Here is a 17013-nt window from a genome sequence, read left to right on the forward strand (position 1 = left end):
CACTGCCTGTGTCAGCCCCTCCCAGTTCTTGCTGACCCACCTCTCCGAGCCCAGGTACACCCCCAACACTTTAAGCCCTTCACAACCCCACTGCAAACCCCTGGAAGCAGAGGAGGAGCCCTATCCCCCATGCCCCACATAACAGAGCTTTGCTCTTTCCCCAGTTTACCTTAGCTGATGAAGCTCCCTCATACACCTTCAGACTGGTCTCTAGTTCCTGCATATCTTGCCCATCCCTGACCATCACAGAAACATCATCTGCATATGCTGAGACTGCAATTCCTGTCACCACATCCATGCCTGTCCAGCACACTCCCCGCAGTCTCCTGCGTAGCAGTCCTAAAAAAGGCTCAATGGCTAGTGTGTACAGCTGCCCAGATAGAGGGCATCCTTGTCTAATGCCCCGTCTCACCCAGACTGGCCTACTGAGCCCCCTCCCACCTTAACCATACATGACGCCCCAGCATACAACAGCTTCACACAGGTCACAAAACTCTTCCCAAACCCAAACACAGACATCACATTAAACAGATACTCATGATCCACTCTATCAAAAGCCTTCTCTTGATCTAAAGAGACCAGTCCAAAGTTCACATTAGAACCTCTCGACAAGTCCAACATGTCCCTAATCAAGAACAAGTTGTCCGTGATTGAGCGTCCCGGTACACAATATGTCTGGTCCTTGTGTATTATAGAGTCCAGATGGGACTTCAGTCTGTTAGAGAGGACCTTGGCAAAAATCTTGTAGTCCGCACAGAGTAACGCCACAGGCCTCCAGTTCTTAAGTTCACACAAGTCCCCTTTTTTGGGCAGGAGAGTCAGAGCCGCCCGACGGCAGCTCATCGGCAACTCTCCTACCCCTATGCATTCTCGCAACACGCAAAAGAAATCCTGTCCAATTGTTCCCCAGAATTTTTGTAAAATTCCACTGGAAGTCCATCAACCCCGGGTGCACGACCGGGGACATCTGGGTTACTGCCTCTGCCAGTTCATGTGACAACAGAGGAATGTCCATTTCATCCCTCTGTGCCCGAGAGAGCTTAGGGAGTCCTGCGAACAAGACCTGAGCACACATAGGATCACACATTTCTGCCCTATACAATTCAGTATAAAACTCCACAGTCCGCTCCCGCATCTCCCCCACCACAGAGGTCACCCGCCCATCAGACAGCCGTAGACAATGCATACCCTTGGCTTCACTGCTCTGTCTTTCCAAACCAAAGAAGAAGGAGCTGGGAGCATCCATCTCCTTGAGCATGGAGAACCTAGCTCTTACAAGTGCTCCCTTTGCTTTAACCTGGAAAAAACTGCCCAGGTCCCTACGTAATTCGGCTAAGTTAGCCTGGAGGCCTACATTGCCTTGCCCCACCATCTCTACCTCCATCTCACTAATACACCGCTCTAGTTCCCCCAACACTCTCCTAGCCTCTGAGGATGAGAGAGCTGTGTACTGTTGACAGAAAAGCCGAATTTGCACTTTCCCCACATCCCACCACTGACTCAGAGACTCATACTCCTCTCTTCGCTGCCCCCATCTTTCCCAAAAGTCTGGAAACCTGAGCAAAAAGTGGCATCTTGTAAGAGCTTTACATTGAACTTCCAATAAGATGCCTGCCGGGGCCCTGGTGAAATAGACAGCCGAGCCATGGTTATGTGGTGATCCGAAAACCCCACTGGGAGAATGGTAGCACTCAGAAGCCTATTGCTCTGATTCCTGGACATGTAAAAACGATCAAGTCGAGCTGCACTCACCCTAGCCCCAAAAACCTTCACCCACGTATACTGTCTTGTGTTTGGATGTTTAGTTCTCCAAACATCCACTAGGTCAAACTGATTAAAGATGTCCCTTAACACTCCCACTGACACTGAATGAGGCTCTTCCCCATTTCTGTCTTTTGTAAAATCCATTGTACAGTTCCAGTCACCTCCGATCACCAGCGTCTCCTCAGGCGCTACTTGTGAGAGTTCCTGTCTAAGACTCCCAAATAGAACCCTCTTTCTCTCCCTGTGTTAGGCGCATACACATTTATAAAGACAAAACACATGTTGTTAATTTCTGCTTTAACAACAAGCAACCTACCCCTACACACCTCCTTTGAGGAGCAAATTTTTACAGCCAGACCCGGTGCAAAAAAGGACTGCCACCCCTGCACTAAGATTTGTCCCATGGCTCAACACACTTGCCCCTTTCCACCAGAGCCCCCAATCAACTTCATTCACCACATCACTATGCGTCTCCTGCAGAAACAACACCTGTACTTGTTTATGTTTTACATATTCACTCAACACACTCCTCTTTCCCGCATCTCTGGCGCCATTTATATTGAGCGAGCCTACCCGAAGAGTCTCCATAAGAAGTGGGAGAAAAGCCAGCAGAGAAATAGACCAATAGCAAAGCTCAAAAAGCCCCAGTGTCAGTAAGAAATTAAACATTTAAACAGTGTCTGAAGGTAAACCTTTACGCACTGTTGTGACCCACTTCCTCAACCTAAACCGTTTCTTGGGTGAGAGGACACCATGCCCCTCATTTCTCATAGCATGTTGTACTGATCTTACAAACTTTCTAGGATCAGGAAAAAAAAGCCTCAAGATTAACTTTTTTCCCCTTAGTCTCATTCAGGAACCTTGTCAGTTCTCTCAACGTGTACTTAGACCCCTCTGGTTGACTGGCTGTCAGCTCCGGGCCAATTGAAGAGGAGTCTGAAAAAATACCTCCTCATCCCTCTTCCTCAGACTCACTTTCCTCCTCTTCTCTATCTCCCACCCTGACCACCTGCCCTTTCTCTCTGGTTAGGGCCTCACCCACAGCAACAGGCAACATTTCCATGGTGCCTTTGTCCACACCCTTTTCTTTTTCCTCTTGACACCCTCCTCCTCCTCCCCTAATCTCTTACACTTCCCCACTATACTCTCCTCATCCACTAGAATAACCTGACTAGACGCAGTATCATCTGCACCACCCTCCATAGCATGACTAGGGCCAGCCTCAGCTACAACACCCTCCATAGCATGACTAGGGCCAGCCTCAGCTATACCACCCTCCATAGCATGTCTAGGCCCAGCCTCAGCTACCCCACCATCTCTAGCCTGACTAGACCCAGCCTCTGCTTCTCCACCATCTCTAGCCTGACTAGACCCAGCCTCATCTACACCACCATCTCTAGACTGACTAGGCCCAGCCTCTGCTGTCTGCATCTCCTTACCCCCTGCATTTTCACCTCGATTTCCCCCCCTTGCGCTCGTACCCTCCCCTTGTCTATGGCCTTTATGTGGGCACGCAAAGCTCTTGTGCCCCAAATCCCCACATTCAAAACACCGTAGACTATCTGTGCTGGCAAAACCTGCATAGAGCCCTTCCCCATGCCTCACTTTAAAATGCACATTTAGCTGTTGCTCATTATTGTTCAGAAACATAAACACTTGCCTCCTGAATGAAACAACGTGCTTAACGGCATCTGCCTGAAAACCTGCTGACAGTACACGGAAACCGCTAGCAAACTTACCAAAACGACTCAGCTCTTTCCTAATTTGATCATCCGTAATAAACGGAGGCAAATTTGCCACTACAACTCTTGTTGAAGGGGTAGAGAGAGGTGAAATTGACACCAACACATCCCTTACAAATATTCCGCTAGCAATTAGCCTACCGACCAAATTAGCTCTTTTCATGAACACAACCACCGCCTTGTTCATTCTAGAAGCAGAATGTATAAACTCAGCTCCTACCTGTTCACCGACCGCGAGCAGAACCTCCTCCACCTTAACTCCGTTCTCAGGAACACACCTAAAACCATGCTGAATCGACAGCGTCTCTTGCGCACTAGGCTGAGAAGCCATTGCGCACACTATACCTTGCAACCCCCGGAACGTTACTCTGTCCTCTTCCACCCTAACTTTGAAAAAATAAACTTTGGATACCGCTAAAAACAAATATTGCATTAACCCTCCACCATAGAAAATAACATGAAAAGAATAGAATCAAGAAAGTTAGTTAGGATAGAGCTTTCCACACCAAACACTCAAACTCCAAAACACCCAGCATGCACCGAGAGAGAGAGAGAGAGAGAGAGAGAGAGAGAGAGAGAGAGAGAGGGGTGTAGAGAGAGAGAGAGAGTGTGTAGAGAGTGTAGATAGAGAGAGAGTGTGTAGAGAGAAAGTGTGTAGAGAGAGAGAGAGAGAGTGTGTAGAGAGAGAGTGTGTAGAGAGTGTAGAGAGAGAGAGAGAGAGAGAGAGAGAGAGAGAGAGAGAGAGAGAGAGAGAGAGAGAGAGAGAGAGAAAAGAGAGAGAGAGAGAAGAGAGAGAGAGAGCGAGAGAGAGAGAGAGAGAGCGAGGTGTAGAGAGAGAGAGAGAGTGTGTAGAGAGTGTAGATAGAGAGAGAGTGTGTAGAGAGAAAGTGTGTAGAGAGAGAGAGAGAGAGTGTGTAGAGAGAGTGTGTAGAGAGTGTAGATAGAGAGAGAGAGAGTAGAGAGAGAGAGTACGTAGAGAGAGAGAGAGAGAGAGAGAGTAGAGAGAGAGTATGTCGAGAGCGAGAGAGTATGTAGAGAGAGAGAGAGAGAGAGAGCGAGGGGTGTGTAGAGAGAGAGTGTGTAGAGAGAGAGTGTAGATAGAGAGTAAAACGTTCCACTGTAATAGTGAAGGTGTAAACTTGGCAGTAGAAAATCTTAACAGTATATTTGACCTCTCAGCTTCCCTATCAAATCTAAAAATCTCAAATAGAAAACCGAAGAAAATTAACAATAATGACAAATGGTTTGATGAGGAATGCAAAAATCTAAGAAAGAAATTGAGAAACCTGTCCAACCAAAAACATAGAGACCCGGAAAACCTGAGTCTACGCCTTCACTATGGTGAATCACTAAAACAATACAGAAACACACTACGGAAAAAGAAGGAACAGCATGTCAGAAATCAGCTCAATGCAATTGAAGAATCCATAGACTCTAACCACTTCTGGGAAAATTGGAAAACACTAAACAAACAACAACACGAAGAATTATCTATCCAAAATGGAGATGTCTGGGTAAACCACTTCTCCAATCTTTTTTGGTTCTATAACAAAGAACAAAGAGCAAAAACATATACATGATCAACTACAGATCTTAGAATCAACTATTAAAGACTACCAGAACCCACTGGATTCTCCAATTACATTGAATGAGTTACAGGACAAAATAAAAACCCTCCAACCCAAAAAGGCCTGTGGTGTCGATGGTATCCTCAATGAAATGATCAAATATACAGACAACAAATTCCAACTGGCTATACTAAAACTCTTTAACATCATACTTAGCTCTGGCATCTTCCCCAATATTTGGAACCAAGGACTGATCACCCCAATCCACAAAAGTGGAGACAAATTTGACCCCAATAACTACCGTGGAATATGTGTCAACAGTAACCTTGGGAAAATCCTCTGCATTATTATTAACAGCAGACTCGTACATTTCCTCAATGAAAACAATGTACTGAGCAAATGTCAAATTTGCTTTTTACCAAATTACCGTACAACAGACCATGTATTCACCCTGCACACCTTAATTGACAACAAAGCAAAACAAAACAAAGGAAAAGTCTTCTCATGCTTTGTTGATTTCAAAAAAGCCTTCGACTCAATTTGGCATGAGGGTCTGCTATACAAACTGATGGAAAGTGGTGTTGGGGGTAAAACATATGACATTATAAAATCCATGTACACAAACAACAAGTGTGCGGTTAAAATTGGCAAAAAACACACACATTTCTTCACACAGGGTCGTGGGTTAGACAGGGATGCAGCTTAAGCCCCACCCTCTTCAACATATATATCAACGAACTGGCGCGGGCACTAGAAAAGTCTGCAGCACCCGGCCTCCCCTGCTAGAATCCGAAGTCAAATGTCTGCTGTTTGCTGATGATCTGGTGCTTCTGTCACCAACCAAGGAGGGCCTACAGCAGCACCTAGATCTTATGCACAGATTCTGTCAGACCTGGGCCCTGACAGTAAATCTCAGTAAGACCAAAATAATGGTGTTCCAAAAAGGTCGAGTCACCAGGACCACAAATACAAATTCCATCTCGACACTGTTGCCCTAGAGCACACAAAAACTATACATACCTTGGCCTAAACATCAGCGCCACAGGTAACTTCCACAAAGGTGTGAACGATCTGAGAGACAAGGCAAGAAGGGCATTCTATGCCATCAAAAGAAACATAAATTTCAACATACCAATTAGGATTTGGCTAAAAATACTTGAATCAGTCATAGAGCCCATTGCCCTTTATGGTTGTGAGGTCTGGGGTCCGCTCACCAACCAAGACTTCACAAAATGGGACAAACACCAAATTGAGACTCTGCACGCAGAATTCTGCAAAAATATCCTCCGTGTACAACGTAAAACACCAAATAATGCATGCAGAGCAGAATTAGGCCGATACCCACTAATTATCAAAATCCAGAAAAGAGCCATTAAATTCTACAACCACCTAAAAGGAAGCGATTCACAAACCTTCCATAACAAAGCCATCACAAACAGAGAGATGAACCTGGAGAAGAGTCCCTAAGCAAACTGGTCCTGGGGCTCTGTTCACAAACACAAACACACCCTACAGAGCCCCAGGACAACAGCACAATTAGACCCAACCAAATCATGAGAAAACAAAAGATAATTACTTAACACATTGGAAAGAATTAACAAAAAACAGAGCAAACTAGAATGCTATTTGGCCCTACACAGAGAGTACACAGCGGCAGAATACCTGACCACTGTGACTGACCCAAAATTAAGGAAAGCTTTGACTATGTACAGACTCAGTGAGCATAGCCTTGCTATTGAGAAAGGCCGTAGGCAGACATGGCTCTCAAGAGAAGACAGGCTATGTGCTCACTGCCCACAAAATGAGGTGGAAACTGAGCTGCACTTCCTAACCTCCTGCCCAATGTATGACCATATTAGAGAGACATATTTCCCCCAGATCACACAGATCCACAAAGAATTCGAAAACATATCCAATTTTGAAAAACTCCCATACCTACTGGGTGAAATTCCACAGTGTGCCATCACAGCAGCAAGATTTGTGACCTGTTGCCATGAGAAAAGGGCAACCAGTGAAGAACAAACACCATTGTAAATACAACCCATATTTATGCTTATTTATTTTATCTTGTGTCCTTTAATTATTTGTACATTGTGTATATATATATATATATATATATATATATATATATATATATATATAATATGACATTTGTAATGTCTTTACTGTTTTGAAACTGTTGTATGTGTAATGTTTACTGTTAATTTTTGTTGTTTTTCACTTTATATATTCACTTTGTATGTTGTCTACCTCACTTGCTTTGGCAATGTTAACACATGTTTCCCATGCCAATAAAGCCCTTGAATTGAATTGAATTGAGAGAGAGAGAGAGAGAGAGAGAGAGAGAGAGAGAGAGGGGGTGTGTAGAGAGAGAGAGAGAGAGAGAGAGAGAGAGAGAGTGTGTAGAGAGAGAGAGTGTGTGTAGAGAGAGAGTGTGTGTGTAGAGAGAGAGAGTAGAGAGAGAGTATGTAGAGAGAGAGAGAGAGAGTAGAGAGAGAGTAGAGAGAGAGAGAGAGAGAGAGAGAGAGAGAGAGAGAGAGAGAGAGAGAGAGAGAGAGAGAGAGGGGTGTGTAGAGAGAGAGAGAGATAGAGAGAGAGGGGGTGTAGAGAGAGAAGAGTGTGTAGAGAGAGTGTAGATAGAGAGAGAAGAGTGTGTAGAGAGAGAGTGTGTAGATAGAGAGAGCGAGTGTAGATAGAGAGAGAGAGTGAGTGTAGATAGAGAGCGAGTGTAGAGCGAGTGTAGAGAGAGAGAGAGAGAGAGAGAGAGAGAGAGAGAGAGAGAGAGTGTAGATAGAGAGAGCGAGTAGATAGAGAGAGCGAGTGTAGAGAGAGAGAGAGAGAGAGAGAGAGAGAGAGAGAGAGAGAGAGAGTGTGAGAGAGAGAGAGAGAGAGAGAGAGAGAGAGTAGAGAGAGAGAGAGAGAGTAGAGAGAGAGAGAGTAGAGAGAGAGAGAGAGAGAGAGAGAGAGAGAGAGAGAGAGAGAGAGAGAGAGAGAGAGAGAGAGAGAGAGAGAGAGAGAGAGAGAGAGAGAGAGAGAGAGAGTAGAGGGAGTGAGTAGAGAGAGAGAGAGTGTGTAGAGAGAGAGAGAGTGTAGAGAGAGTAGAGAGAGTGTAGAGAGAGAGAGAGTAGATTTAGAGAGAGAGAGAGAGATAGAGAGTAGCGAGGTGTGTAGAGAGAGAAGAGAGTGTAGGAGAGTGTAGATAGAGAGAGAAGAGTGTGTAGAGAGAAGAGTGTGTAGATAGAGAGAGTGAGTGTAGATAGAGAGAGTGAGTGTAGATAGAGAGAGCGAGTGTAGATAGAGAGAGCGAGTGTAGATAGAGAGAGCGAGTTTAGGTAGAGAGAGTAGAGAGAGTAGAGAGAGTAGAGAGAGTAAGAGAAGAGAGAGAAGAGAGAGAAGAGAGAGAAGAGAGAGAAGAGAGAGAAGAGAGTAGAGAGAGAGAGAGAGAGAGAGAGAGAGAGCGAGAGGTGTGTAGAGAGAGAGAGAGTGTGTAGAGAGAGTGTAGATAGAGAGAGACTAGAGAGAGACTAGAGAGAGAGACTAGAGAGAGAGAGACTAGAGAGAGAGAGAGACCAGAGAGAGAGAGAGGGGTGTGTAGAGAGAGAGAGAGACTAGAGAGAGAGAGAGACTAGAGAGAGAGACTAGAGAGAGAGAGAGTGTGAGAGAGAGAGAGAGACTAGAGAGAGAGAGAGGGGTGTAGAGAGAGAGAGAGAGAGAGAGAGAGAGAGAGAGAGAGAGAGAGAGAGAGAGAGAGAGAGAGAGAGAGAGAGAGAGAGAGAGAGAGAGAGAGAGAGAGAGAAGACCATATGAGGGAAATTAGAAATGAGAGAAATTAGGGAAATTAGAAATGAGAGAAATTAGGAAAATTGGAGAGAGATAGAGACATGATCAGATGAGCTCCTGCATTTTTCAGCATTTTCTTAAAAAAAGACAGATTTAGAGTTAGATAAACTTAGATTTTTTTTTGTCAGGAACATATACAGGATGCTACCCTCGACAACATACCTTCACTTCAAATCAAAACTCAAAACCTACAACCTGATTTTGGATGGAATCACCTGGAAGATTTACAACTACCAAGGATTATTATTCTATACAGCAAATTCTCTGGAAAACAACAGAAACCTGAAAACACCATCCAACCTCTCGAACTGAGTGAGTAACGTTTAGTCTGAAACGTTTTTTTTATTTCAAAAAGCCAAGAAGAAAAATACACTACATTACTTTATAAGGACTGAATGCTAAATGAAGACTACCAAACTTGATACAACTTCAACTAGCACTGACGCGTCAAGTGAGAGGTGTCAAAGTCCTTTAGCACAACAATGGCAGGGGGGTCAAGCAGTCTACTCCAACCAAATGGAGAGGTCTTAGAAGCTGCCTCCTGCTGTTCAGAGGTAATTCAAATACAGTATCCTGTGTATGTAAAGAATGATAAGGCAAGAAAATATTAGAAAATGAAGCTCCTTATGAAAAATCAAGCAACATTTTTTGCTGACTATTACAAAAATGGGAACATCAGCAACCTTATCTTCCACACAAACCATCCCCTGGCATGGCACAGTGCTACATTAGCACACTACCCTTTTGTTAAGAGAGGGGGGGTTAACGAGGCGTGGAAACTCAGGGTACTTGACAACGAGGACTGAGTCAGCTAATATAAATCTCTATAAGTCTGGAACAGTAATGATACAGGGTAACCCCAAACTTTCACCTAATCAAAGAATTAGCCCAGCAGGAGAAGCTCTCCCTTGAGAAAGATACCCCCACCCCGAGCGGGTCAGACCAGACCTCTTCATTATATAACCCCACAGACGAGCCACCCCCAGCGGAAAGTCAACCTCACAGCACAGAGTACTACCCTATCATTGAAATGAAGGATACATTTACCCAGCTGGAGGTAAGGCAGGTGGAGCTGGAACAGCAGGTGATTACACGCCAGTCAGCACAGACCCAGACAACAGTCCAGCACAACAACACTCTCCTAACCAGTCCCGGAGTGCTGGAGATGGACAGAGACATATCTGCACTCTGGACTGTGGTGAGACAACTTCAACAGGAGAAAGAGCAGGAGCAGGAGAAGAACAGAGCACTAGAGGAGAGGATGAGACTGCTGGAGGAGAAGTTGAGGGGGGTGGCGGGTGACAGAGAACAACCCACTAGAGAGGTGGCCACCCCAGCAGAGAAGCCAGCAGAACAGCCCACCTCAGCACCCGACAAAAGTCTCAACACCACAGCAGAACAGTCCACACCAGACCCTGACCATAGCGTTGACATCACAGCAGAACAGACAAATTAAGAACCCCAAGCCCAGCGGCTCTCACCCCCTCTGAGCACCCCCCGTGTCAGCCACCCTGATAGCCCTTCTGACAACCCCCAGCCTTTATGACCAGGTCCACCTATACAAGGCAGCAGTGCCCACCACTCCACCCTGGACATGAACAGCCTTTATGACAATGAAAATCAAATCAAGAGTCGGTTTTCTATTCCGCAACAAAGCCTCCTTCACTCACGCCGCCAAGCTTACCCTAGTAAAACTGACTATCCTACCGATCCTCGACTTCGGCGATGTCATCTACAAAATTGCTTCCAACACTCTACTCAGCAAACTGGATGCAGTTTATCACAGTGCCATCCGTTTTGTCACTAAAGCACCTTATACCACCCATCACCGCGACTTGTATGCTCTATCGGTAAATAGCCCACCCATTTTCACCTACCTCATCCCCACAGTGTTTTTATTTATTTACTTTTCTGCTCTTTTGCACACCAATATCTCTACCTGTACATGACCATCTGATCATTTATCACTCCAGTGTTAATCTGCAAAATTGTAATTATTCGCCTACCTCCTCATGCCTTTCGCACACATTGTATATAGACTCCCCTTTTTTTCTACTGTGTTATTGACTTGTTAATTGTTTACTCCATGAGTAACTCTGTGTTGTCTGTTCACACTGCTATGCTTTATCTTGGCCAGGTCGCAGTTGCAAATGAGAAATTGTTCTCAAATAGCCTACCTGGTTAAATAAAGGTGAAAAATATATTTTTTTAATTACAAGGTCCACCTATACAAGGCAGCAGTGCCCACCTTTCACCTTTATTTAACCAGGTAGGCTAGTTGAGAACAAGTTCTCATTTACAACTGCGACAATTTAGCATCACTGGAGTGATAAATGGTCAGATGGTCATGTGCAGGTAGAGATACTGGTGTGCAAAAGAGCAGAAAAGTAAATAAATAAAAACAGTATGGGGATGAGGTAGGTAAATTGGTGGGCTATTTACCGATGGACTAAAGGACATCGCCCCAAACACTTCACACAGGAGCAACAGATCAATAGACACAACGACCAGACCAGCGAGATACCCTCTCAGACCTGCGGGACCCCCCTACACATAGAGGACCCACACCAAGAGGACTTACATCCAGACCACAGCACCACCAGCCACATCCCCACCCCAACCAATAAACACCCCCCTCGTCAACCATGCCCACACCCCATTTAGGCCCCCGCAGACCAGACCTATACCCCGCCTGCCCACCCCATGCACCCCACCCCCGCAAAGAGGGCCTCAACATGGAAGTCACACATACGCCCAGTCAGTGAGCGGGCAAACAGGCCCAACCCCCACTCTTACACTCACCCAAGCCAATGGCATGTACCAGATGCTCAGCAGGCTTTGCTCACACTTACTGGCCTGAGGCCAAACCACAAGACCAACAACATTGGACACTTCATGGAACACAAAGCCTTCACTATATCATCCTGGAATATCCAAGGCCTGAGGTCATCTGACTTTGGCCTAAAGAGCAGGAACCCGGACTTCACCAAAGAAATCGGTAATACAGACATTGTCATCCTGCAAGCAACCTGGTATAGAGGAGACGGACCCACTGGTTGCCCTCTAGGTTACAGAGAGCTGGCAGTCCCATCCACCAAACTACCAGGTGTGAAACAGGGAAGGGACTCAGGGGGTATGTAATTCGGTATAGAGCAGACCTAACTCACTCCATTAAATTAATCAAAACAGGAACATTTTACATTTGGCTAGAAATTCAAAAGGAAATGATCTCATTAGAGAAAAATGTCCTCCTGTGTGCTACCTATATCCCCCACTAGAATCCCCATACTTTAATGAAGACAGCTTCTCCATCCTGGAGGGACAAATCAATAATTTCCAAGCCCTGGGACATAAAATGCAAATGAATTACTTAAAAATCATACAATGTGATTTTCTGGATTTTTGTTTTAGATTGCTTCTCTTGCAGTTGAAGTGTACCTATGATAAAAATGACAGACCTCTACATGTTTTGTAAGTAGAAAAACCTGCAAAATCGGCAGTGTATCAAATACTTGTTCTCCCCACTGCATATACAATAGCAGCTATAAGGTGTTAGCAATAGGAAAATAAGATAAACATAAGATAACAAAAGATAAAATATAGACAGGGTCAACTAGCATAGGTAATAAGTTAGCATGCTAGGTTAGGCTAGGCTAGCAGGTTGGATCAAGCCATGGGGGCTGACATCTTAAGGCCTATGGCATGAATGGCTATCAAATAGTTACATAAAAGCTTACATTACAACCAGACATAAAGTGCCCTATCCCAGTGCAGTTCACTTACATAGGTCAGAGACGCACTAACACTACAGTGTGTTGGGAGAGTCCAAGGCTGCAGGATAATTGGTCCGTGGGTTGTGGCCCAGATGTAGGGCAGAGATTTATGAGAGAGCTCCTCACTCTGCCACTACTATCCTGGCACCACAATGGTGGAACTAGCTTCCCTCTGAAGCTAAGGTTGCAGAGTCCCTACCCCCCCAGCTCTGACTTTGATGATAACTACTTTGAGGAAAAGTGTACTTACTATGCCTGTGATATGTGGTTGTCCCACCTAGCTATGTTAAGACGAAGGCACTAAGTGTATGTTGCTCTGGATAAGAGCGTCTTCTAAAGTACTAAAATGTCAAATGTAAAAAAGTAAGACTGAGCCCAGACTGGGTTGGACTGTGCTTTTATACATGTCCCGGTCCCACCTGCCTATTGGATAGATGCCCTGAGGTCACTGCATGTGGCATGTAACTAAAGAGCCCCAGAGGGGGACACAGAGTAGCCTGTAAACAATGGGGATCCTTCCCCACCTCTACGCTCTGCAGGGTCAAGGAGTCAGGCTTAAGGTGTCCGCATGCTTCCCAACCAAAACGGTTCGGTAGAGTTTGTGCATATATTATGACCAAAAAAATTATGTTTTTGTTTGTTTTGGACTCCCATGAGGGTTTTTGAGACTGTTCAGACACACCCATTTTTTCTGGAGGCAAGACCGACTTCAGAGCCAAAGTCTATGCACCTTTGTCGGAGATTGGTCAACAGTAAGGATTTTTCATTCAAGTCTTTGTTGTCATTCAACGAGAGAAGACTAGTTTTAATGAATATTTTTTTATTAAAAAAATACTGCGCAAAACATCTTAGTTAGATGTAAAAAAAAAAAAAAACGTCAAAATGAATGACAGATTTCTTGAGTTATCTTAGAAAAATGTTGACTATTTTGAGGAAGTGTATACTGGCTACGACACACTAGCCGAACTTAAGCATGCTGACACCTTGTTGGGGGTAGGTGGGCTACTTGTTTTAAGAGTTAGAGAGGGCTGGAAGTGTTCAGGAGAGAGGCTGAAAGCGTTTTCTACACATACGTTCTGAATATAAATCATAAAATGTGTATTTATCAAACCGTGACACATAATACCAATAGGACTTCCTATGAACCCCAGGACAATCTGTAGGTTTTATGGTATGGTCCCTCACAAGCACTGTAAGGGATTACTGGCTAAAGACATCCAACATATCAATATTCATTCTCTCATTCTGACTCTGCCTGCAACCACTGTTTGTTCGTTTTTCCAGCAAAGTGGATGTTTGTGGATATAACAGACCGAAAGAAGAATCCTCAATATTTGCTTGTAGATAAAGTGTTATACAACAGCTTGTTTTTCCTAGTGTTTTTCCTAGTGTTTTTCCTAGTGTTTTTCCTAGTGTTTTTCCTAGTGTTTTCCTGTCTTTAAATCATTGGAATAGTCTGGGGCAAAAACAGACTGAAAACCAGCACAATGGTACTGATAGGCTCTATATGGCAAAGAATGTTCCCAATATAGATGTCTGACGTAGGTACAGAATAGATTTATTAAACCTAGCTTCAAGCAAATGCATATCAATGGACAGATGGCCTGAGAGCAAGGTTGTTTGAGAATGCATGAGCATTAACTATTACTGTGACGGTGGCAGCTTCTTATAGGTGGTGCTTCCACTGCATCTTACCGCTACCTATATTTGCAAGCTATGGAGTCTCTGTTCACCACTGGCAGAGGAAACAGAGAAAACAGAAAACGGCCACAAATGGCTTAATTTCTCTGAATTGCTCTCTGGCACACTCCTGAAGGAGGGAGTGGAGACAAACAGGAAGAATCTCAGGGTGCCCCAACTCAAAGGCTGTTCCCCAACTGGGATCCTATTCCCTATGTAGAGCAATAGTTTTGACCAGGGGCCATAGGGCTCTGGTCAAAAGTAGTGCACTATATAGGGAATAGGGTAGCTTTTGGAAAGCAGACAAAAACGGCATTATTACAAATGACAGACGTGGATAGGGCTGGTGAATGTAGGAAGCCTAGCACCTCTCACTGAGCCATTTATATCACGCATGCTTATTCCTCTTAATGGCAGACCTGAGTTCAAATGCTATTGAAATTCCCTTCAAATACTTTATCTGTGTGTGCTTGAGCCTGCCTTTATGAACTGATATAGTAGTCCCACAACTGAAAACCCTGCCCAACAGGCACTCCCAGGGCAGGCTAGATCAAACGCTTAAAGTATTTGAAGGATTTCAAATAGTATTTGAACCCGGGTCTGGTTTATTTCTGTCTCGATTGAGGGAGGGATAGGTAGTGGTCTGAAGCAGCAGTGTTTTCCTACCTACAAATAACTGGCTGTTGAGCTGCAGATGGATGTGACCATCGGCGGGGGCCTTCTGTGTGGCGTTGGGGAAAGCGTCCACACGCAGCGAAGCCTCTTTTACATTTCGCTCCGCTCGAACACGGTGCCACCTGTCGTCGTTTAGTGCCACATCGCCTGTCTCCACCCGCACTTCAAAGGGGCCGTTGCCCACGTCAAACGAGAAGACCACCTCTGTCGGCGCTGTAGGGGGATGGAAGGAGGAAAGGAGGAGGGCGGATTGCGGAGGGAAGGAGAGATGGAAGGAAGGAGAAAGAGATGGTTATACACACCAGATAAGTAGTATTTGGATAGGCGGGTAAATATCCCAAAATGCAGTGTCAAATATAATTTTTTTACCTCCAGACATCTAGATAATTTTCCTCCCCTTGTCTTGACATTTTCTTTCCAATCTTGTCTATAAAAACACTCATCTGACCCATGTAACTTTCACTGCTCGGACAAAATCACATTTACACTTTTTCAGTTGTATATCTGACACAACTGTGAAGCTTTTTTGATGGTTGCTGTGACCTTGAGTATCAACAGGAATAGAGAAAGATGAGGGGTTGTCATGCCGATACCAGTACAAAGTGGCCTGACAACATTGTGTTCCAGTTATTTTCCCCCAGATCTCACACACTACATCAAAAACGTCCACTGCTGGCCTGGCACTAAACTCCACTATACAGTAGCTAGCTACAGGTAACTGCCAAAATAAAGGATAGACCAAAGTCTTAAAAGGGAGTTGGGCCACCATGAGCCAGAATAGCTTCAATGCCCCTTGGCATAGATTCTACAAGTGTCTGGAACTCTATCGGAGGGATGCGACACCATTCTTCCACAACAATTTCCATCATTTGGTGTTTTGTTGATGTTGGTGGAAAACACCGTCTCAGGTGCCACTCCAGAATCTCCCAGAAGTGTTCAGTTGAGTTGAAATCTAATGACAGACGGCCATGGCGTATGGTTTACATTGCTTTCATGCTCATCAAACCATTCAATGACCACATGTCATTGTCATCCTATGGGGGCATAGCCATGGTAGCCAAAATAATGGCCTGCCCAGCATTTTGATATATGAACCTAAGCATGATGGGATGTTAAAGACGCACCATGCAGAAATCGCTCTGCCATTTCCTGGTTGCTAAAATTCTAAAAGTTTGCCTAATTTCAGTTTATGTGACAAAACAAGCAAGTGTAGTGTAGATGTAACAGTATAACTTTAGACCGTCCCCTCGGGCCATACCCGGGCACGAACCAGGGGACCCTCTGCACACATCAACAACTGACACCCACGAAGCATCGTTACCCATCGCTCCACTAAATGCCGCAGCCCTTGCAGAGCAAGGGGAACCACTACTTCAAGGTCTCAGAACAAGTGATGTCACCGATTGAAACGCTAACTAGCCGTTTCACATACGTTACATAGAGAATCATTGTACCATCTAAACCGCTGTGAAATATATTTTCCATAACAAAATATTATATTTTCAGCTGTTTGAAGCTAGTGTACAAAAATGGGAAGCATAGAAATAACACATAGAACAGATCTTGCGCTTCTAAGACTTCCTTTCAATGAGAATGACAGATCTATAACTCACTAGTTTAGTTTTTGTATTTCTATGTTGGCCTGGTATGGTTCCCAATCAGAGGCAGCTGTCTATTGTTGTCTCTGATTGGGGATCATATTTAGGTAGCCTTTTCCCAACTGTTGTTTGTGGGATCTTGTTTTTGTATTGTTGCTTTTGATCCCTACAAGGCTGTACGTTCGTTTGTTTCTCTTTATTATTTGTGTTGCTGGTTCACATTCTAATACATTTTGATGAACCCAAATCACGCTGCGCCTTGGTCTACCCATTTCGACGAACATTAAATATATTTATGTATTTATTTCACCTTTAATTAACCACGTAGGCTAGTTGAGAACAAGTTCTCATTTGCAACTGCGACCTGGCCAAG

At 44.6% G+C, this 17013-nt stretch overlaps 1 protein-coding gene across 4 annotated transcripts in view; it reads right to left on the reverse strand.

The window, feature by feature from the left end:
• cntnap3 (contactin associated protein family member 3) overlaps positions 1–17013 on the reverse strand; it is a 221017-nt gene that overhangs the window by 44051 nt on the left and 159953 nt on the right. For all 4 annotated transcript variants that reach the window (XM_052458344.1, XM_052458342.1, XM_052458341.1 and 1 more), the window contains exon 17: positions 15034–15255. In XM_052458344.1, coding sequence (XP_052314304.1) covers positions 15034–15255 — 222 coding nt within the window. The remainder of the gene's footprint in view (positions 1–15033; positions 15256–17013) is intronic.

This window comes from Oncorhynchus keta, chromosome 12 (genome assembly GCF_023373465.1).
Source record: "Oncorhynchus keta strain PuntledgeMale-10-30-2019 chromosome 12, Oket_V2, whole genome shotgun sequence".
NCBI classification, from domain to species: Eukaryota; Metazoa; Chordata; class Actinopteri; order Salmoniformes; family Salmonidae; genus Oncorhynchus; species Oncorhynchus keta.